We start from the raw sequence: 20,991 nt of genomic DNA, 5'->3' as shown, positions 1-20,991 counted from the left end.
ATTTCTACAATTTATGCAATTTGATAAAATGAATGAATAGATATTACTTCTAACCTAAACCTAAATGAATATCGTGTTTAAATATCAATAAAGGTGATATTCAGACGTTTTAAGCTGTATGCACAATAAATATAAAAAAGAAATCTGTTTTGGAATTTTATTTAAATGAGAGGTTTTTTTTTATCAATTTTAGTGGGAGATGATCAAACTCAAACAATAACATTCACTCTCATAATATGCTAAAAGTCACTACTAGGACGTAATTATGAATTAAATTAAAATAAATGGAAACTTCATAACTGATAAAATAAATAAATATATACTAAATACATTCCTCAATGTCACTTCAATTGAAAATAAGAATGAATCATGAAACTAAAGTGATCTAAATATTATCCATGAAAAGGTAAATATGTAATTGATGATAATCATCATCTTTTACGATGTATTAGAGAATATAAATTATAATAGATGGCATTAAATACGTAACCATTTAAGTAAAAGAGAATAAAAATTGTTTTAATTTAATAATTTAATATTGAAATATTTTATGATGTATGTATAGTTATAATAATAATAAAGTCATTATAGAAGTGCTTTTAAAAGCTTTCTTTTATACTTCAGAACTCTTCATTAAACGTTAAATGGAGAAATATTTGCATTTTAATAACTAAAATTCGTTGTTTAAGCCCACAAATCTTATTCTTTGACATTTGGATTTTAAGTAGAATTTAGAATTATATTAACTGTAGCAGAAAAAAGTATCAAACAATAAATATTTGAATAATTCGTCACAAATTTCTCAAAAAATATAAAATAAGTATTTATATTGTATAAAACAAATATGCAAGAAAACCATTTTTTTAAAATTTTGATTCTTTTTTATATATAGGAAAAGAACTTTAAACAAAAATTTTATTCTCAAATGTGTATAGCTTTTGTCTAAGGATTCTCTTTAGAATGATTTAAATAAAAAGAATTATAGAATTAAATGCAAAGAGTTTAAAATACCTAAGTCTGAAAAGAAATTTAATCTCTTGAGAGAGAAAGTAATCCGATTATATCGAATTATCTTGTTTAACAAAGGATTATGGAAAATAATCTCTTTCTTTAATTGTACATTTCAAGAGTTCTCAAAACTAATAAATCAAGTCATCGTCTACTTAAAACGCGAAGTTCGGAGTAGAGAAAAAAATTCCGATTCTTTTTTTTACCCTTAATGAATTAATTGGAGAATGAAACTTATTTTTAAGCGTCATTAATTTTATATATATAATTTGTTTTTAAAAAAAAAACGAAGACGTTGTCTGAATGTAATAAATAATAATGCCCTTTGCACTTTATACCGATTAGTCAGAGAATGGATTAAATTTCCTGTATTATTATGAAGTCAAATCTGATACAGATATAGATATTTTCGATAAAAATGTGTACTACGATTTTGAAATTTCACAATAAAGCACAATATTATAGTATAATTCATGACCGCTTACACTTGGTCAGATAAAAGCTTAGGATGTACTTATATTTTGGACAATAAGATAATTATTCACATAATTTTTTAAATTAATCTGCTTGAATATGATATTTTTTGAAAATAAGCCTTAATGATAAATTAAATTTGGAAAGTTAAAAAAAACATAAAAAACAATACCACAGTTATTTATTTTTAATAAAATAATAATTAAATTAAATTGTCTTTAATTAATTATTTATGATGCATTATTTATTTACAATTATTTATTTCTTTTTATATATATATATATATATATTAGAAAAAAATTCATGTTCAAGAATTTTATTGTTTTCATTGTATTTCATTGGAAGATTAGAATTGTTGCAATTAAATAAAAGGAGTTTCTTTTCGCAATATTCTAATATTGAATACCATTTGACTTTTTTAAAATAAAAGTTACATAAAGTGCTCAAGATTATATTCAATGTTTTTCAATGTTGAAATAAGAATGCCTGTTTTCATTAAAGAACGAATAATTAAGTTAGATCTTGCTAACTGCTCAAAGATAATGTAATCTATAAATTCTTCACAAAATATTCGGAAGAATATTTTTTCTACGCTATATATATTATTTATCTTTATAAAAAAATGAGATGTTATCATGACTGTTATTTGAAGAACTTCTTTGAAATGTTATTTCAAAAAATTTGAGCAGTTCCAAATAAATCAGTCATGTGAAAAAGGCTAGACTACACAAAGAATTACTGTTCTTGCGACCATTCGATCATACTGATGACATATCATTTTCTAAACAATCATTCTATGGAGTAGTGATATAAGACACCAAATGCATTCGACTTTGGAGACATATTTCAAAAACGAAAGATTATTTCTCTGCTTGGAAGAATATCCCTCTTATGATAGTGCTCATATTCGAGAATAATTTTTGTAATGAAAAAAGTTTGCTAACTGTTTACCATTATTAAAAACATTCCATTTAGAATGGTTAATTTATAAAAAAATCCCAATTTGTGTGGTTAATTAATGAGCAGTTCATTGAAATAACATGAACAGTTTTTAAATTGCTTGTTTATTTTGTTTTTTTCCACAAATTGTTTCCTTAGTTTCAATAATCAAATACTTAAAGTAAATTTATTTTTATATATTATTCATTCATAGAAATTTTGCAAAAAATAGATAAGTTATTCTGAGATATGGAAGGCAAAGTAACATCAATTGTGATGATATTAAAATTTCAGATTCATCAAAAACTGTAAATATTTATAAAAATTACTAGTTATTAAAATGCCACCTATAAAATAATCTTAATATGTACATAATGTTTTGAACATATATATAGATTCAAATAATAAAGAAAAAAATTAGAAATATTAAAGTATAAGGAACTTACTTATATTAAAGGAATTCACACACTAATGCAATCTGACAATCAGTTTCGCATTTTCCATTACTATGATCTAAATATAAATATCAAAAACTTAATGTTTAATTTCGTCAATTTTTTCGCCTTTGATGGTTTGACATATTCCATATGAATTTATATAGAATAAGATCTCGTGCGAACAAGGAGAATCACTTTCAGGTGATGAGTATTCTGTCTCAAATTGCTGGGTTGTCTTTAGAATTAAACATAATGAGATATGCAACTTGTGATAAAAAACTCAATTGATTTTCATCCTGTTTCTACTGAGGGCAATTATAAGTTTTGTTACTTATTTTGACGGTATTTAGAATTTCGTACAGAATTCATCGTCAAATATTTTTTGGCTGTTTTTATAACATTTTAGGATGTAAGCATTTTGTAAATTCAGTTGGATCTTACCTCAATCATATTCTAAACAAAATTATTTCAGTATTATTCTTGTAATCCGGTGTATAAATGGTCTCAATTTCAGGTACAGAATGCCTCTTTTTCCAAGAAAAACAAATTACAACTTATCAGAAAAATACATTTGTTTTAAACGATTGCTACTGTATACAATATAAAATGTATAAATATCAAACAAAATATTTGAAAGGAGAAGTTACTACTTTAGCTGTTTCTTAAATTGTAATTCAGATTACAATTTAAGATGGTACTTTACAGGCACTTGAAAATGAGCGAGATAATCCATAAATTCATTTATTCACATTCCTTATACAGTTGAAAAAAAAACGACAGTTGACTTTAAGAACGAATGTTGTGCAGCCGAGTGCAAAGAACTTTCTCCCATTCACAATATAAGACGTTTCATTGAAGAACGAGGGGTGGAGGAATGTGGGCAGTGGAGTAAATAAAAAGCGCTGAAGGAGGTCAGCAGACCCCTGGAAGCTATCGTGGAAGAAGGGCGTCGAGAACTATAATGATTATTTATTTACTACCCTTGCTGTATATAACTGTGTATAGAGAATACTAATTTAATCAGGGTATTACAAATAAACGATGTAGACAAAAGAGCCAGAAAAACTGGTATAGCAGGTTATATGCAAATAGTGCAGGTGTTAGTCAAATCAGTGTAATGCTATGCGGTCGACAGTGTGTATATAAGACAACTGGTGTCTGAGGAAGCTATTATATCAATTTTTGCCGTTACAATGGCAATTTATCAAGATTTAAGTGATTTTCAATGGAGAATAATCGTCGGCGCACAAGAGATAGAACACAGCATTTCCGATGAAAGCGATGTAATTTTTATTTTAGCACATGTCCATTTCAAGGCTGTACCGCGAATATCAGGCTTCTGGTAAAACTTAAAACCTCCGGCTGGAGAAAAACTTTGACAGAACGGAATCATAGACGGGTGAAAATAATTGTAACACGAGATAGACGGTCAAGACTTCCTCAAATTGCGGCGGATTTGAATCCAGGCTCATCAATAAGTGCCATCGAACGCACTGTGCAACGTAACCTAATTGATATGAGCTTTGGTAGCCGCAGAACATCTCTTGTCCGATTGTTGACTCAGCGGGACAAAGCTCTGCGCCTTGCCTGGGCTCGTCAACACTGCCATTGGACTCTTAATGATTGGAGAAACGTTGTCTGGTCTGATATGTCAAGTTTCCAATTATATCGGGCGAATGGCCGTGTTCGGGTACGGAGAAAACTAAATGAATCCATGGATCCCTCATGCTTACAAGAAACTGTTCAAGCTGGAAGAGGCTCTGTGATGGTATGTATCATGTCCAGTTGACATGAAATGGGATCGTTGATATGTCTATATTCGACCACGACAGGTCAATGGTATGTTAATGCCCTTCCTGACCACCTGCATCCATTCATGTTCTGTGTGCATTTCGAAGGGGCGTCGGCAATTCCAACAGGATAATGCGCCACCCACAGGTCTGCAGTAGCTACCGAGTGGTTTGTGGAGTACTATTCTGAATTTCCGTTCCCTCTCTTGGCCACCTAATTCCCCTCGCATGAACATTAGTGAGCATATCTGGAATTTTTTACAAAGTACTGTTCTCAGGAGATCTCCACCACCTCACTCTCCCATTGCTTTCTGGACTGCCCTGCAAGGAATCATGATGCAACTGTCTAGAGAATAATTTCACAAATTAGTTGATCCATGCCACGCCGCTTGCGGCACTTCTGCAAGCTCATGGGGGTTCTACTTGATATATGATTGGTGGGTCAGTTTTTCTGGTACTTTAGTGTACCTAAATCCCGTTTAGTCATTTACTGGGGGGAGATTTAAGCATCTATATCTTCAAGAGGCTATAGAGGTTGGGTTAAACAATACCCAAATTTTCTGATAGATTGTTCATGCTCAGTGGAGCTTTAAATACCAAATGTGCAAGACTACTTTGTAGCCTTTTCAACAAAATATTTTGAATAAGTTTAGTACATATAGCTCCACATTTTTGAGTAAAAAAAATTACAATTTTGTGAGATTCATGTAATGGATGTTAATAAAATATGCGCTACATTTCTGTCTTATTATTAATATTGATGTAAAAAAATGCAACAGCAAACAAAATGAAGCGATTATGCCTTCCTGCAGCAAACCATTTAAAATTCCATTTTTATTAACATTATTTATCCATGTATAATATATTATTAGTACTTCTATAAATAACATCAATAACTACAATATCTATGTTTGTATCTACCATATGCATGGAAATTTTAATTTTACAGATAAATGGAAAAAGGATCACGATACTCCCGTGAACCTTGCGGTATTTGGTAAGAGTTTAGCGAAGGGGATTTAAAAGAAAGAATCGTGTACTAACTTTAAAAAATCTGGAACAATATATATGCAAAATAAAATGAAAAAAAGCTGATTTCAATTTTTTTTTCATAATTTTTCAGGTGCTTTAATTTTAATGTTTTTAATAAGATAAATCTAAACTTTTCTATTAAATATAAACGTCTATAACAGCAAGATCCTTGAATTTATTCCCGTAATGTTTAGAAGTGAAAAGAATATCACCATAGGCCACCGGTTAGATATTCTAGCAACAGAGTAAGATTCTCCCATTTCATCGACAAAATCTACTGCTCCTTTCGTCATGTTATAGAATGTTATTACCTCCGGTTTTATTAAATCTCCTGTACTTTCGTCAATGTGATTATCATTACGCATGGTTGACAGAAGATTTACACAATTATTCTTTTTCGTCATGTAAGAAAGAATCATTATATTCTTTTGAAACCCGAAGAGAGTTGTATGTGCTTCTCTACTTTTATGCGAAGCAAATTCAGGTGGGATAACTTTTTCTATTCTTACGTATTGTTCCAACAATAGAAATTTTTTTGTTTTTGTAAAAATTCGGCTAATTCATAACTGGTATACCAATTATCTGTGGTGACATTTCTTCCAGAATTGTATAATGGAGCTAGCCAGCGTTTAGCTATTTCACAGGAACTCTTATCTATCTTGTAAGGGCCATCTGGCTGCTAACCTGCATATATTTCCATGTTGTACGCGTAAAATGTCCTAGAATCGACCAAAGCAAATATCTTCAAACCATATCTTGCTGGTTTCTTTGGCATATTTTGTCGAAAGGAGCATCTGCCTCGAAATGACTCTAGTTTTTCATCTAATGTTACATATTCACCTACGTGATATGACTTTTGACAGTTCCTGATAAAATGTTCAAACAAGTTTCTTACTGGAGCTAATTTATCAATCCTTCGTCTGTCATTCCGAGTTTTGATATCATCAAATCGCAAGACACGAAGTATAAAAAGACATCGCTTATAGTTCATAGTCTTACGGAAAATATCTAATCCTGTGCCTTCTGTCGCCCATAAGTCTCTAACATTCGCATGAGAAGATTTGTGCAATCCAGCTATATATAATAGTCCTACAAAAGCACAAAATTCTTCTTTTACTAAAAGTTTTGCATCTCTTTCTCTTTTGAAATTACCAAAAATACTTTCAACATAAGTATTAGTGCATTTCACAATCGTTTCTATTATTGAATCATCAAATATTAGTCTCCAAGCATCGATGGGCAAAGTAACATGTTTAGAAAATTTTGTATTGTCAGGCAGTTTTTTGATTATATTTTGTACAGTTATGCGTTTCTGATTTCTGAAAGGTTCTTTCTGCCACTTTGTAGTTTTATTTTTTCCTACAAAAAAGCTAGTTTGTTCACAAACTTCATCATCTGAAGATCTGCATTCTTCCTCTGATTCAGACTGGTGTTCGCTGAAAACGTCTTCATTATCTGAATCCTCTGTTTCTTCTTCAATGGTTTCTTCATCTGAGGAAACATCTTCTAATAACTTCCGAAGTCTTTCAATTTCTTCATCATAAATCAAACGAGGAAAAGACCGAACTGAACGACTGCAGGAAGCCATGCTATTGCACTGAAAAATTCTAACACGACTGCGGGCACGGGGTGTCAGCACACCCCAGTTCGATCTAACAGTCTAAAAATAGTTCCCGATTTGCTGTTGACTTAAACTATCTGTGGAATGTGACCTTGGAAACAGGTACTGACAGACCCAACCACTTCGGTTCATGGGGAGGGAAGGTAGAAAAATATTGTCAGGCTTGGGGTGCCAAAACACCCCGCGCGCGTCCTGCCGGGTTAAAAGGATCTTTTGTATATATATATATAATATATATATATATATATATATATATATATATATATATATATATATATACAAAAATCAAGTTAATAGGAAATTCAAATAAACTAAATAATATTTTTTTACTTATTAGTGGTTATTTTCTTCTAATTTGTTGTTTTGTATTGTCCTTTCTGTTAAAATTGTATATCTCTTAGGCCTAATTTCAGGGGATTTCCACGAGGAACCATTAATACAATTTTTGTCTGCATTCCCTCACAGAAAAAAACCCTTTTTTTTGAATCCCTGCCTGAGGGCGACCCTTGAAAAAGTCTTTAGGCCGGATTCTTTTTTTATTTGGTTTATTTGAATTTCCTATTAACTTGATTTTAATACTTTTGTATCAATTCATCTGTGTTTTAGAAGTAGCTGCAGTTGTGCTCTCTAAATACTATGAAGTTTTTCCTGTTCTTTTTTTGGTTTTAGTTTGAATAAGAAATTACTTTTAGTTGCGATTCCGAAACTATTTCGTTTCATTTTTATTTTGGTTTCGTTTTCAAAATATTTCTTACTTTAGATTGGTTACTATATATATATAATGATATTTGACAAGAATGGAACTATTGCGCAATTTTAGATTACCCAAAAATGCATACGAAGAATATTCTAGGATAATGTCATTTAATTATTTTGAGAATTAGAGAGATCCAGTTTTGTACACGTCTTTTACTCCTTATTAAATTGGGAAAATAGTATTGATAGTTCTTAATAGAAATGTTATGTGCAATAATAAAATTTCAGATATGTTGCGGCTCAGAATTCACAAAAAATCCCTTTTAATATAGAAAATTAATATCAACAAAACTTTAGGCTGAATTCTTATACTTAAATGATGATTGAACTTTTGAAACAAAAAATTTTTAATAAATTTGCGCTCACAAATATGATACAACAATTTTGACAAGTGCATCGTTGTTTCATTACATCCTTTTAATATCTTTTGAATGCTTTGAAAATATTTTTTCAGTTTGCTCAAATACGGAAATTTCCTTTTAATATTACTTTAAAGATTGCTTAGAATAACCGTAGTTATATCTTCTAAATTATCCATTAAAAGCGATTCTTTGAATTCACACCTTCTTCATATTTCCCTTTGATAATTAATCTAAATTTCATGAATATATTTGAAACTTTAAGGCATTTAATGGAACTATAATTTTCTCATTTTCCTAATCCGAAGATATTTTAATAATTACTAGCTAATATCTATGATATGTTTCTAGAAAAATGGATAAAAAAAATGTAAAAGCCCCTAGTTAGAATTCTTAAAAAGCAATGATTCAAACTTTTTTCTTGTAATTTGGCATTTAAATTTGTATAGAATTTAGAATGTATTATTTTGTTCGTTTTGAATTTATTTCAAATGTCTTTGAATTTATTTTATTTTATTAACTTCCATATTCATGCTAATTAAGGGAAATAATTCCCAATGGTTATTCCTTTTCTGATTTATTTAGCACTCACATCTGCAGAAATATTGCAAGTCACACGCTGGAAAAATCTGTCAAAACATTTTAAATATCAAGCCAGAGAAAAGCTAATTTTACAGCAGCACGTACACATCCGCACGAAAGAAAACAATTTTGCTGAGCTGAGTTAATTAGAGTGCAGGTTTATTACCTGTCTTGCAAACTATCTGTTTATTGATTTAAAAAAATCTATTAAGTTAACTGCATTCAATTTCATTGGATAGATTGATTAGCATTGAGCGAGCATCAAAGTTTGTATAACTACATTATCAAAAGCAATTAAACTAACACGTTATCGATTCTATTTGTGCTTTCACCTAAAGGCTCAATGTATGTGGATCGTTGTTTAAAAGAATTGTAAGTTTCACAATTCTCCCTTTTTTTGGTGTTCGAAAAATCCTTAAGAGCTCTCAACTGTATCCGTACAGGAAACCACTAGAGCGGATTTTCACCGGATTTTTTCGATTCTCCTCAAACCCATCCTTTGAGAAGAATATACCATTTCCAAACTACGAATTTTCTTTTTGTAACGCTATATTTGAAAAATTTTAAAAGTAGGAACAGGATATCTGACCAAAGAATAAGTCTTGAGTATACACTTTCCGTGCAACCAGAGTCTCCTGGTGGTCTTATCTAAGTCTTCCAAGCGGTAACTTTTATCATTGGCCCTATTTTTATCCCGATTTTCAAACTACTGTAAACCCCTGAGTTTTGTCACTGGACGAGCAGCAGAAATGATGGCTGTTATTATAGAGGGATAAAGTTCCGAACGCATTTCGCTTAAAGTTTTGCTTCCCCGATTTTTAAAGCTTATTATAAGGAAAAAGAAAATGTTCTAGTCGTGTTGGATCGCTTTGGCACGGAATCAGTTCTTGAAAATGTATATAGAGCATATATTTAATGCTGGAATATTTTTTCGTAAATTGGTAATAAAATATATAAAATTATGATGAATTTTTTTCTTGAATTTTATTTTTATTGCTATCCAGTTTAATAAACAGCATATTTGTTGTTCTAATATTATATCAAATAAAATGCGATTTAATCGAACGTAATTAAATTTGAAATTAATTTTCAGTTTTATTTAAAATAGTTTATTAATACTTTTGTTTAGAAATTAGAATTTTATCATATGATTCATGCAGCAGTGTCAAGCATTGCTCTTCTAATAAAAATCAACTGTTATTGAAATAGGACATAATACTGAAAGCATTTTCACATATTGTGGATATTCTTAACTTCGAAACCTGTCTTTTCATTACGGGCATACAAATAAAAAATCATTAGAAAAAAAACATCCATTTTAATTTTAAGAATAAAATGAATAAAAGAATAAAGCAAAGTAAAATAACAGGGAATAAGTAAAAGAAAAATAACATAGAAATAAAAATGCAATACACCAATAAATACAGAAAGAAATATGAATGCATGAATACATTAAGAATAAATCCATTTTCGTTCTTTCATTTCTATATTCAGAAATCTGTAAATTCTATTTTCTAGGCGATAAAACAATAGAAGCATGATATCCTGATATTAATATGGTTTATTATGGATAAATAAATAATCGCGTTAATACCATATTTCTTTTGATTATAAATACAAATATAATATATATACAAATTTTAAATATAATATGGCTATATTATTAATACACAATGGAGCTAAAAATCTACTTACAAATTGCTTTAGTTATTGTTTCCATTAAATATTTGCCAAATTAAAAAAAAAAAAATGTGTACATTTTACAAGGAATGAAGAAGGATTACTATAAACTTCTAAACTTGATTTAGTTAAAACTTAAACTTTATTTAGTAAAAGAATACAATGACCTCTAGAAATTATCCTACATTTTGCTATATTTGTTGAAGTGACAATTAAATGAACTTAGAAACATAAAAATTGGATCAATTTAGTAATTAATAGCTAGTTATTGAATTTTGTATCATTTAACACGGAACTTAATTTTCAATAAAATCATTACATTGGTTTTTTTTACAAGACTTTATTTTTGGAGAAAAATGATAACTGGTGATTATCTAATAAAAATAAATCAATAAATTTTAATAAGGAATGCATTGTCTTATAGCTGTAATATATTAGCTGCATCGATTTTCCATACTTTTAATTAAGTTGTCAAACGCCAACATGAGAAACAAAGATCACTCGTGGAGCAACGTTTGTTCAATCTCACTTAATGACCTTTGAAAGGTACTCGAAGTAGCTATCTATATATCGAGGTAGTTTCCAAAATTATTCTTCTGAATTAAGACACACACCTAGCTAGCCTTTCCTTTCGTTTTGAAACTTGTTCCGCATGATAATCTGTAACACGCCTTGCTGGGTGAGGTGCAGCGTTATCATCCATTAGATGAATTCCCTTCGAATGACTTTATTGCATGGTATTAAATATGGATAAAGATTCTCACGGTACTAAGCACTAGGTACTACGTTATTGAGAGTTTCTCTATGTAATACACTGTGGTCTGCGAGCATTCCAGAGAGAATCCAGGCCAAAGCCTGAATCTGCATTTTCTGTATTTTTTCTTTTCTTTTAACGATTGATTTTAATGATTGACTTGTGCTTCATTCATTTCAAAAAAATCGATCTACAAAGCAAGTATGGACTAATTTGTAAATATACCTATCCATGACTATTTGGTCCAAGTTATCTTATCCTAAATTATCGAATTCATTCCATCATCAATTAAGAGGATTTAAACAAGTGGTTCTATCCCTGATTATCATCTTTGATTGCAAATATGCATTCGTATCAAAGCAACTGATAAAGTTCCTAATGCAGAAAAATCATTAAAATTTTCTGAGACACAGTAGTGACTGTTTATCGTGGACCAGATTACTAGAAGGTCAATTTCTCCAATGGATGGAAAAAGTGGGTCATCTTGCATAAGTTATCTGAAATTTGAATTTTTTTCGTTTGAAACATATCCCAAATTTTTCTGACAGCATTGTGAAACACATTATGCTCTATCTTAGAATTGGTTTCCGTTATATCCTTTTTCATTCATCCAGTCATATACTATTTTTGAAAATCGGATCGGATCGGTCTCTTCCAGACATTTATATAATATCTTAATAGATATAATTCATGACAAACAAGCAAAATCATGACTATGAAATTTCTAGTTATCGTCAAATTAAGAAATTAAGAAATTGAAGGTTTTTTCTCCAGCTTCTTAAGAAAAAAAAAGTTCTTTAAAAAATACAAGGTACCTGTTTGCTTTTCTTTGTATTAATTAATATGATGCAATATACGACATAAAAATATATGTGTTAATGATAATTTGTTGCATCTAATTTTGGAATCATTGTATATATATATATATATATATATATATATATATATATATATATATTCCAGTACTATTTAGCATTTTAAAATGTAAAGGAAATTCAAGAGAAAGTTAAAATAAAATTTAAAAAAAAAATTTCTAACAAAAATGTACAAGTATTTTGAATATTCGAATAATCATTTGAAAAAAAAATGTAAAAGTTATTAAATTATTTTTATAATAGATTGCAGGGAAAAGGGTAAAAAGAGCTAAAAATAAGAATTTTTTATTTTTTTTTATTTCATGGCTGAAATCATTTTATATAAAAATTTTCCTTTAAACTTTAGTTCTCCAAAACATTTTTTTTCTTCAGAATAAGCACTGACAATGTTGGAAATCTTACCCAATAAAGTAAAATACTCTTCATATATATCCGTTTTTATTTTAAAGTGACTTTCTGCATACAAAATGCTTTCTCATATAAATAATTTCAAAAACTAAAAATGATTTTAAAATAATGAGTGAATTAAGTATAAGCTTAAAAACATTTGGAAACTCCATTCTTATAACGTGTTCAGATTTACGCCAGGTCTTTAATTGATCAAATTTAACTTCCTTGTTCTGCTTCTTTTTAAATATGACAGCATTGAGAAATTTGAGGATTCAAAAGAACTTAAAAGCGTCATTTATTCTTGGAATTTCTGTTTGTAAATTCAAAGAATGAATTAAGCTTTCAGAGACTTCTAGTTACTGTTTATAAAGCATAAATATTAATTAGACTGTCACTATTTATTCTAAAAACGTAGCGAAAATTTTCTTTATTTCATATGTTTATTTAAATAATAAACACTTCGTACTTTGAATCAGTTTAATAATTACAATCAATTGTTAGAAGAAAAAAAATGTAGTTTATTAATTAATATATTTGTGCCCATTCAGTCATTGCAACATTTTGTTAGAATAGTAAACTTGCTTGTAAGAACAAGTGAAAATGAACAATTTTCTCCTAATAATTATGATAAAATTTATTTATGATTAGATCGTGGTGATCAATAAGTCTTGACAGTTTCATAATAATCGATTGATTTAAAGTTTTAAAAGTAAAAAGAACGAGGAGTAAAACTTAAAGATTGAGTCTGAGATATTTATGAGTTTAATGGTTGTAAAAATGGAAATTTTCTAAAATCTCAACATTAAATAATTCTAACAATTTATACAAATAAAAATTTTTTCGCAAAATTAGTCATATATAATAAATTTTTTTAAAGCATTAAACATTATAGATAATCATTGAGATATTACTGCAAAGTAATCAATCATGCATAGATCAAAAAATATTCAGCAAAAATGTAAGAAAATAGTTCTTTGTTTCATATACATTTAAGATATTTTTCAAGTAATACTAACGTGGTTTCATCTATATGATTCAGTATTTCCATTTCCATTTTTAAAAATAGAATCATGAGAAAAAATTTTAAAGTTGCCATGAGAATGCAGATAAAACTATTTTCATTCTAAAAATTCTTTTATTTGTTTCAATTTTTAAAAAAATGATAAAATGCTTAAACACTTTACAGTTACCACATTATTATTATAGTTTATTGTCAATTAAATTACAAAATCTTTAAGCGAATCATAGTGATACTTTGATTAAAATCATGACGGATAAGGTGCAATTACTCCGATTAGGAAAACCATGCCAACTTTTCCATACAATGTTTCATTATTATCCGCATTTTAATTGCAATAATCCTTAATCCATCTTTATTATCCAATTTTTATATGATTGCTAATATTTGAATTCGACACATAATGGATCATTTATATTTTTTCCCTACAAAATAGTTTATGCAATGCTTCATGTTTCATTCATTCTGTGAATAATCATGTTCAATCATTCTGTATTCTAGTATTCATGATATTGCCTAGTTTGTTTTAATTATTATTTGTAATTCTATATATAATCGTATATTTTGTATATCACTTTTCAATTAACTGCAGTGAAATATTCATCTTTCCCCCCTTTGTCAAAATGACGTAAACACAAAATTGAACCGGATAAGAATTATATGGATTATAAAAAAAGAGATGATGATTGGTGTTACGATACGAATATTGCTGGCATAGGGGTAACGCATCTTCCCCGTGATCTGGGTGTGATGGGTTCGAGTCCCGTTTGGGCATGGTTGTTCTTCCGTTGTTCTATATGTGGGGAGTGTGAATGTCCCCTCCTATAAAAAGGGGTTGTGCATGCGAGTAGTGAGTAGCGAAGTCTTACTCTTGGCCCTAGTTGGCGCTACTAAAAAAACAAGAGACACTCCCCCACCGGCTTAAAACCGCTGTCCTCGTAACTGTGGGCTTGTCCATGGGAAGTATCATAAGAAACAACAACAAGACATGAATATTAAAATTTCCCTTGATCTAATGAGGGCTGAATTGACAATACGCTTGAATTGTTATGATGACTTAAAGAGAGGTAGCAGTGACTGCTCATGTTTTGAAATAGTCTTTTGAATATGCCTGAAAAATCATAAGATGTATCTCCCTTTTGTTCTTGTGTTGTTTCTAAATGGGAATGTAAACAAATTGAGATAGAGTTTTCTTCCCTAATAACAAATAATTCTTCACTACTTTATTAAATTATCTCTAAGACGCAATACATAATTGATATTTTTACAGTTTGGTAAGAATGCATCATATTTTCACGTTAGTAAAATTATCTTCATATTTTTCTTCATATAATTCTTAAGGGGGAGAATACTGAATAACATTAAATTTAAAGAAAGAATTTCGGGAGCAATAATAATGCCAAAATGACTTATTCGTCTGCAAACAATTATTTCAGAAACTTTGAGATTGCTTTGAAAGAAGAAAGAAATGTATTTATTCTGATAAATTATTTCTAAATAGTTTAACTAAATAATATTGAAGCTTATTTCAGGCTAATATGATGAAGTTTCTAAAAATTAGGTATTTTATCTTAATTATGTTTTGTAAAACACTTACAAAGCATTTAAATATAAATAATAGTTATTTTCTTTCATTCACGTTTCGTGGTTGTTTCCAAGCATAATTACTTAAACTGAGTTAGTTATTGTTGTGACAAAAAGTAATTTCCAGGAAGATAATGTATTATGTATTATTTGCACACATCTTTAAAATTAGGTTAAGTAACTTAATGAGCTTAATGTCATGAATATATTTGAATGAGTGATGCACTTCAATGTAGTTAATCATTTTGTGATTATCACTCATTATTTTATGTAACAACAAACGTTTTTGTCGAGATAATTAATGTAATTTTTAAAAATAGCGTAAAATATGTGAAGTAAATGATCATAAATCGTGACGCGAAGCTTTAATTCATAGGTAATTATTCTTAATTTGCATCATGCCGAAAGAATATGCTTCCATAGTGGTAGTATTAAGAATTTTACAATGTTAAGAATTTACAATGATATGTTTATCGGTTAAGTTCATTTAATAAATTTATTGAGAACCATTGATGTGGAAGTTTCTCATTGATCAAATATGAAATATTTAGTATCAATATAAATTTATCCTGAATATATTATTGGCAACATGAAATACTTAGTATAAACTTGTATATTTTTAAGAACACATAAAATGGATTCTTGTTCACATTTCCACATTAATAATTTAATGAATGTTCGTGCTTTTATTATTATTAATGGTGACATTTTATTAAATATTAGTTTTTGTTAGCTATCAGGCTATTCGCTAGGATTAATAGGTGCTAAAAATTACAGTTATATAGTTTGTGTGAGGGAATCTTTATGGTCTTATTGGTAAAATAATTTTAAACTTCAAATTATGATCCATACAGTTTTTTGAAACCCATTCAACTAGGAAAAATTGTCCAAATCGACATATTTTGATCATCAATAATAAAAAAGGATGAGATATTAGTAGCAACCAAGAATTAAAGTTGCATTTCAGCAATGAAGGAGAAAACATTTCAAATAAAAAATTAAACAGAAAAAATTGTTTTAAATTTTAATAAAAAAATTAATTTACAAAAAATATTTTTGTGCTGTAAAGTTTTTGAAAACTATCGCGGGTGAATGACAAAATTGCACTTAATTAATTAAACATTTTCAAAATTGTTTAATTGATTTGAAATGCACATTTCTATCTTTTAAAGTGTATATATGTCATGCATGAGTGCTACATCTGATTAGTCGGGAGCCAGCACACACACACACACACACACACACACATATATATATATATATATATATATATATATATATATATATATATATATATATATATACTCATTTTTATATTTAATTCCGCGAGGTAAAGATTGAGGTGGATCTCAACAAGTTATAAATGTTTTTCAATCAAAAATTCTTTAACATCACATTAATAACTAATCAATAATACTTATCGCAAAATGTACAGAATTCATTTACTGTTGTTGAAATTTAAAATCTCACATATACAACGTGTCCGCTGTTATTGTGGCACAATAGCAAATTTCTAAACTTGTTAGAGATAGTTATACAGTTTCACATCGAAACATATTTTAAATGACGAAAAGAATAATATTTTATGATGTTTAAATCAATAAATGTATTTTTGAAAAAGTTACAAAATCTGACTTTTATACAGTCTGCTGGTCCTATCAATCATATTTCGTAAAATAATCTTGGCATAGTAGCATTTTAAGCAAAAACCGAAAAGGAATAAAAAAAGAAAGAAATTCCTGCCTTGTTTTATAACATAAGCTGATCTAAGTATGAAATGCTGAAAACCACAGTTTTCGAGGTATTTGAAAGCTAAATTTGCGGCCTCAAGAGAGATCTCCAGGGATCATTTCCATATTTGAAATCATGCATTGTTGAATTAAGCCTTCAATGCGAAGCTATTACTTTAAAATTGAAAATAATTTTAATAAAGGCTTAGTTTTAAACAATTTTTATTCATTTTTGTTTTCATTATCCCATTTCAATTTTTTAATTTAAAGACAAGTCACTAATTTATCTAATTTACATTTTATAGAACTTTGAATATTTTTATACTCAATGGAATAAAAAATTTACACATGGTTTTGATGGTATAAAACATTTGATTTCAGTGAGTAAATTGTAAGAAAACCATTATTTATAGATCGAAACAAAAGACAATAAAGAAAATATGTTTTTCTAAATGGAAACAATAATTATTTTCCATTAATTGCAAATCAGCATTTAACGGATAAACGAAGATTTTAATTCTTTTTATATGCTGTCATTTCAACTTCTTCTAAAAATATTTCATTCATTTTTTGTTTTTGTTTTTGTTTTTTATTTTCATTGATATGGAATGTTCATGTGCCATAAAAGATTGTTTTCGATTTAAAAAAAAGTCTGCATATTAACGCTTTTGTTACTGTTATTTACATTTTTTTTTCCTGTACAGTTGTACACCTGGCCAAGAATTTATTCCAGACACAAATAGTTCAGGTTGTAGGTAAATTTTAAAATCGATTGCTAAATAATTACTATCCCGAGTCTTTAAAATCACTGATTATAATCGTATTTTATATATCGCTTTATTTTTTAATAAATATGATTTAGTTTTTCTATCATAATTCCTTGCATTTCTGTAAGTAATATTACATGGTTGCTATTATTTATATGAAAGCTGAATGTCTATTTATAATTTTCTAATGAATCTATCAACCTATTATATAAATTTCTTATGTAAACATTGCCTTTTATTCTCTTTGTGACTGGTAGAGAATGAATCATCTGATCCGCGATATCTGAAGTTTGTTTTGCCTGTATCATTTTAAATACTTAATAAAAAAAGTATTATTACATTGCAATAAGTATTTATATTGCACTTGAAGGTGGAATAGTGAGAAGAAAGGAAAGGCAAAGCGTTAATTAACGCCGGAATGAGAGCAAATGATTTTCAAACATTATCGTTTGTTAATTCAACTTTTAGACACATCGTTTGTGGCAATACTAATGAACATCTTTCCGGTTTGTTTACCTTTTTCGAGTAATGGCAATTTTTCGTCTCTCGGCTACCAATCGTCTGGTTGCCTAGACAATGCAATTATTAACCTTGAAATATTTTTAAATAGTACTGGAGAGTCCAGCAATATCAAACGTTGAAAAATAAATTCTGAGAGGTCTGAAATGTGGTGATTCATCAAAATCACGAATTCGAGAAATACTTCCACTTTATTGCATATGCGAGAAAGTAAAAATAAAAATCATCCACATTGCTGCTATACATAATTACTTTTTATTTATGCAATTTTTGAATCATTATCCACTCGTTTTATATTATATGTTAAAACGTGTTTTAAATGTAACTTTTTAAAAGTAAATATTTTCTTGATATATTTTACTATGATGAAACATTATTTTATGCGCATCATATAATAATTCATCTTTTTAGAATAAATAAACACAAATACATCTCTATTTCTAAGAATATCTGAAAATCTGACTTACCTGTTTTTATAACAACGTCTCGACTTCTTATTGTGCCTACTTTATTTGAGGCTATGCAACGGTAAACAGCAGCATGAACGTCCTGCCGATATTGATCGGTATTTATCGGAAAAAATACCAGTGAATTATCTGGTCTTATCTGTCGTATGCCAGGAATAGTTGACACAGGAGTTCCATCTCTCCTTTCCCAACGAATAGATGGTTCGGGATAACCTTGAGCTGAGCAGGAAATCACAGCACCAGTAGAGTTTGAGAATTCTACAGTTTCTAATGGCTCGTGGACGAAGTTGGGACCTCTAAATCTTCGGTTAGATCTGTCGCCAAGTACTGAAATAAGAACAGTGAGGGATTATAGAGATGATATTAATTTTTACAATCTAAAATGCATCATATGTCAAAACTTTTATGCTTAGCAGGAGAATTAAATTCATTATAATATGTCATCAATTGTTTTCTGTTTATTAAAAATATGTTTGACAACACATTGCAGTTTTAAAAGTTTCATTTTGTTTTCACTTTAATTCGACTACAAATTATTTGCGATTAAATGTGTTGCAATTAAGTTTGCCAAAAAATTATTGGAAAGTGGTTTGTTCGAAACAGTAAATAAAAAATGTCTTGAAAATTGCACAAATGTTATAAAATTTAGACGGAATGAAGAAATTAAATATGGTCTTGGAGTTCATATCTTTTGATCCAAATATTTCGAAACTAGTAAGAATTAAAATCAATTACCTTGGGGATAATAAATAAATTTTATGCTTTATCATACATAGTTATTGAAATTAAACTGAAAAATTAAAATAAAAAAAGCAATAAATACAGGAATAAAAATATCTCGTGCTAAACATAATGATGTAATGACAGTAAAATGATGGAACTCTCCACTGCAATCTAATTTTTGAAAAAATAAATCTCCCTAAGCTCTGTTGATTAATTTCCTCAATCTTTTAGTTGCAGAATAGAATTAAACCTAATAAAATAGAAGAACTACATAAGCATTAATAAACAGCACATAAAAAAAGGAGTTTTGAAACGCTTGTTTACCTTTTGGTAACTTTAATAGAATATTTATATTCAATGATTTCGAATTAATGGAATCACTTTCTAAACAAAAAAACAAAATTGTTATCTATAGAAACTTTTGCCAAAGAGAACATGATTTAGTAATTGAGTGATATGATTCAATTTCGTAAAGTATTATCAGTTAATTTTGTAATGCTTCTATAATAAAATATAAAAAAAACAACTGATAAATTGTATGGGAGGATTAAGGCGGAATTTCTGAATATGGACATATTGTTTTTGTAAAATATATAAGTTTGTAGTTTTAAAGTATAGTGCTCTCTTGTTCATAATTTAAGAAAAGAAAGGCTTTGTCCTAGAAGAAAGACATTGGATGAAAAAGAATGGCAAATATGTTTTGGAATAATAATTTGTATGTATTAGTAAAGAGCGCAAGAAGAATATTTGCTGTGGCATAGATTAATTTAAATTAAGAAGTAAGATAAAGTTTGACTGTCATTGTGATGGGATAAACTAAATAAATAGCCAGAATTTAGAGGACCACATATTTTTTTTTAACATGGAGGGATAAGAGGCTGATTAAAATGTACTGAGATATAATGAAAATTTCCTCATAATTGGGAATCATTTAAAGCATTACGTTTAAACGTTCAATAACATAATGTATTATCTTTTCATGACAAGGCAATAATATTTTTCCATTGTTCCAAGATATTTCTCTTATTTAGCGGTTTGTGTACCATATTTTACATATACCATTTTTTACCTTCCCATTAAAAATAATTTCATGTATCTAAAATTAATTCCTTTTTTGGGCTTTTTCTTAAAAAAAAAACAAAAAAAAAACTGTTGCTATCTTTAATTTAACTGTTAAAAAAACTGTTTTTATCTTTAATTTAACTGTTAAAAAAACTTTTTTTTATCTTTAATTTATGCATAGGAGTTGAATTAAAACCATCAGGTGGTTGGTCTCCCCAAAACCTTCTCGCATGCTCTCTAATAAACGTGACATCCAGAAAGCATCTTGCACGAACACTGGTCAACAATACATACGAAATATTAACATTTGGAATGAAATGAAAAATTTTACTGAATCTATCGTGTCATCTGCGGCGTATTTTTTTGGAGATAAATTGTCATTATTAGAAAATCGAATTTGGCTTTAGACACGTTTTTCTCAACC

The 20,991-nt window shown here is 28.6% G+C and overlaps 1 protein-coding gene across 4 annotated transcripts in view; it reads right to left on the bottom strand.

Annotated features, from left to right (window-relative positions):
* The window catches only part of LOC129981841 (cell adhesion molecule Dscam2-like), a 430,627-nt gene that overhangs the window by 334,089 nt on the left and 75,547 nt on the right, over positions 1–20,991 (bottom strand). For all 4 annotated transcript variants that reach the window (XM_056092863.1, XM_056092864.1, XM_056092866.1 and 1 more), the window contains exon 2: positions 18,783–19,109. In XM_056092863.1, the coding sequence (XP_055948838.1) occupies positions 18,783–19,109 (327 nt within the window). The remainder of the gene's footprint in view (positions 1–18,782; positions 19,110–20,991) is intronic.

The sequence above is a fragment of the Argiope bruennichi genome, chromosome 8, assembly GCF_947563725.1.
Source record: "Argiope bruennichi chromosome 8, qqArgBrue1.1, whole genome shotgun sequence".
Classification (NCBI taxonomy): domain Eukaryota; kingdom Metazoa; phylum Arthropoda; class Arachnida; order Araneae; family Araneidae; genus Argiope; species Argiope bruennichi.
Note: the sequence above shows the minus strand (reverse complement) of the source record. Positions and strands in the feature narration are given on the sequence as shown.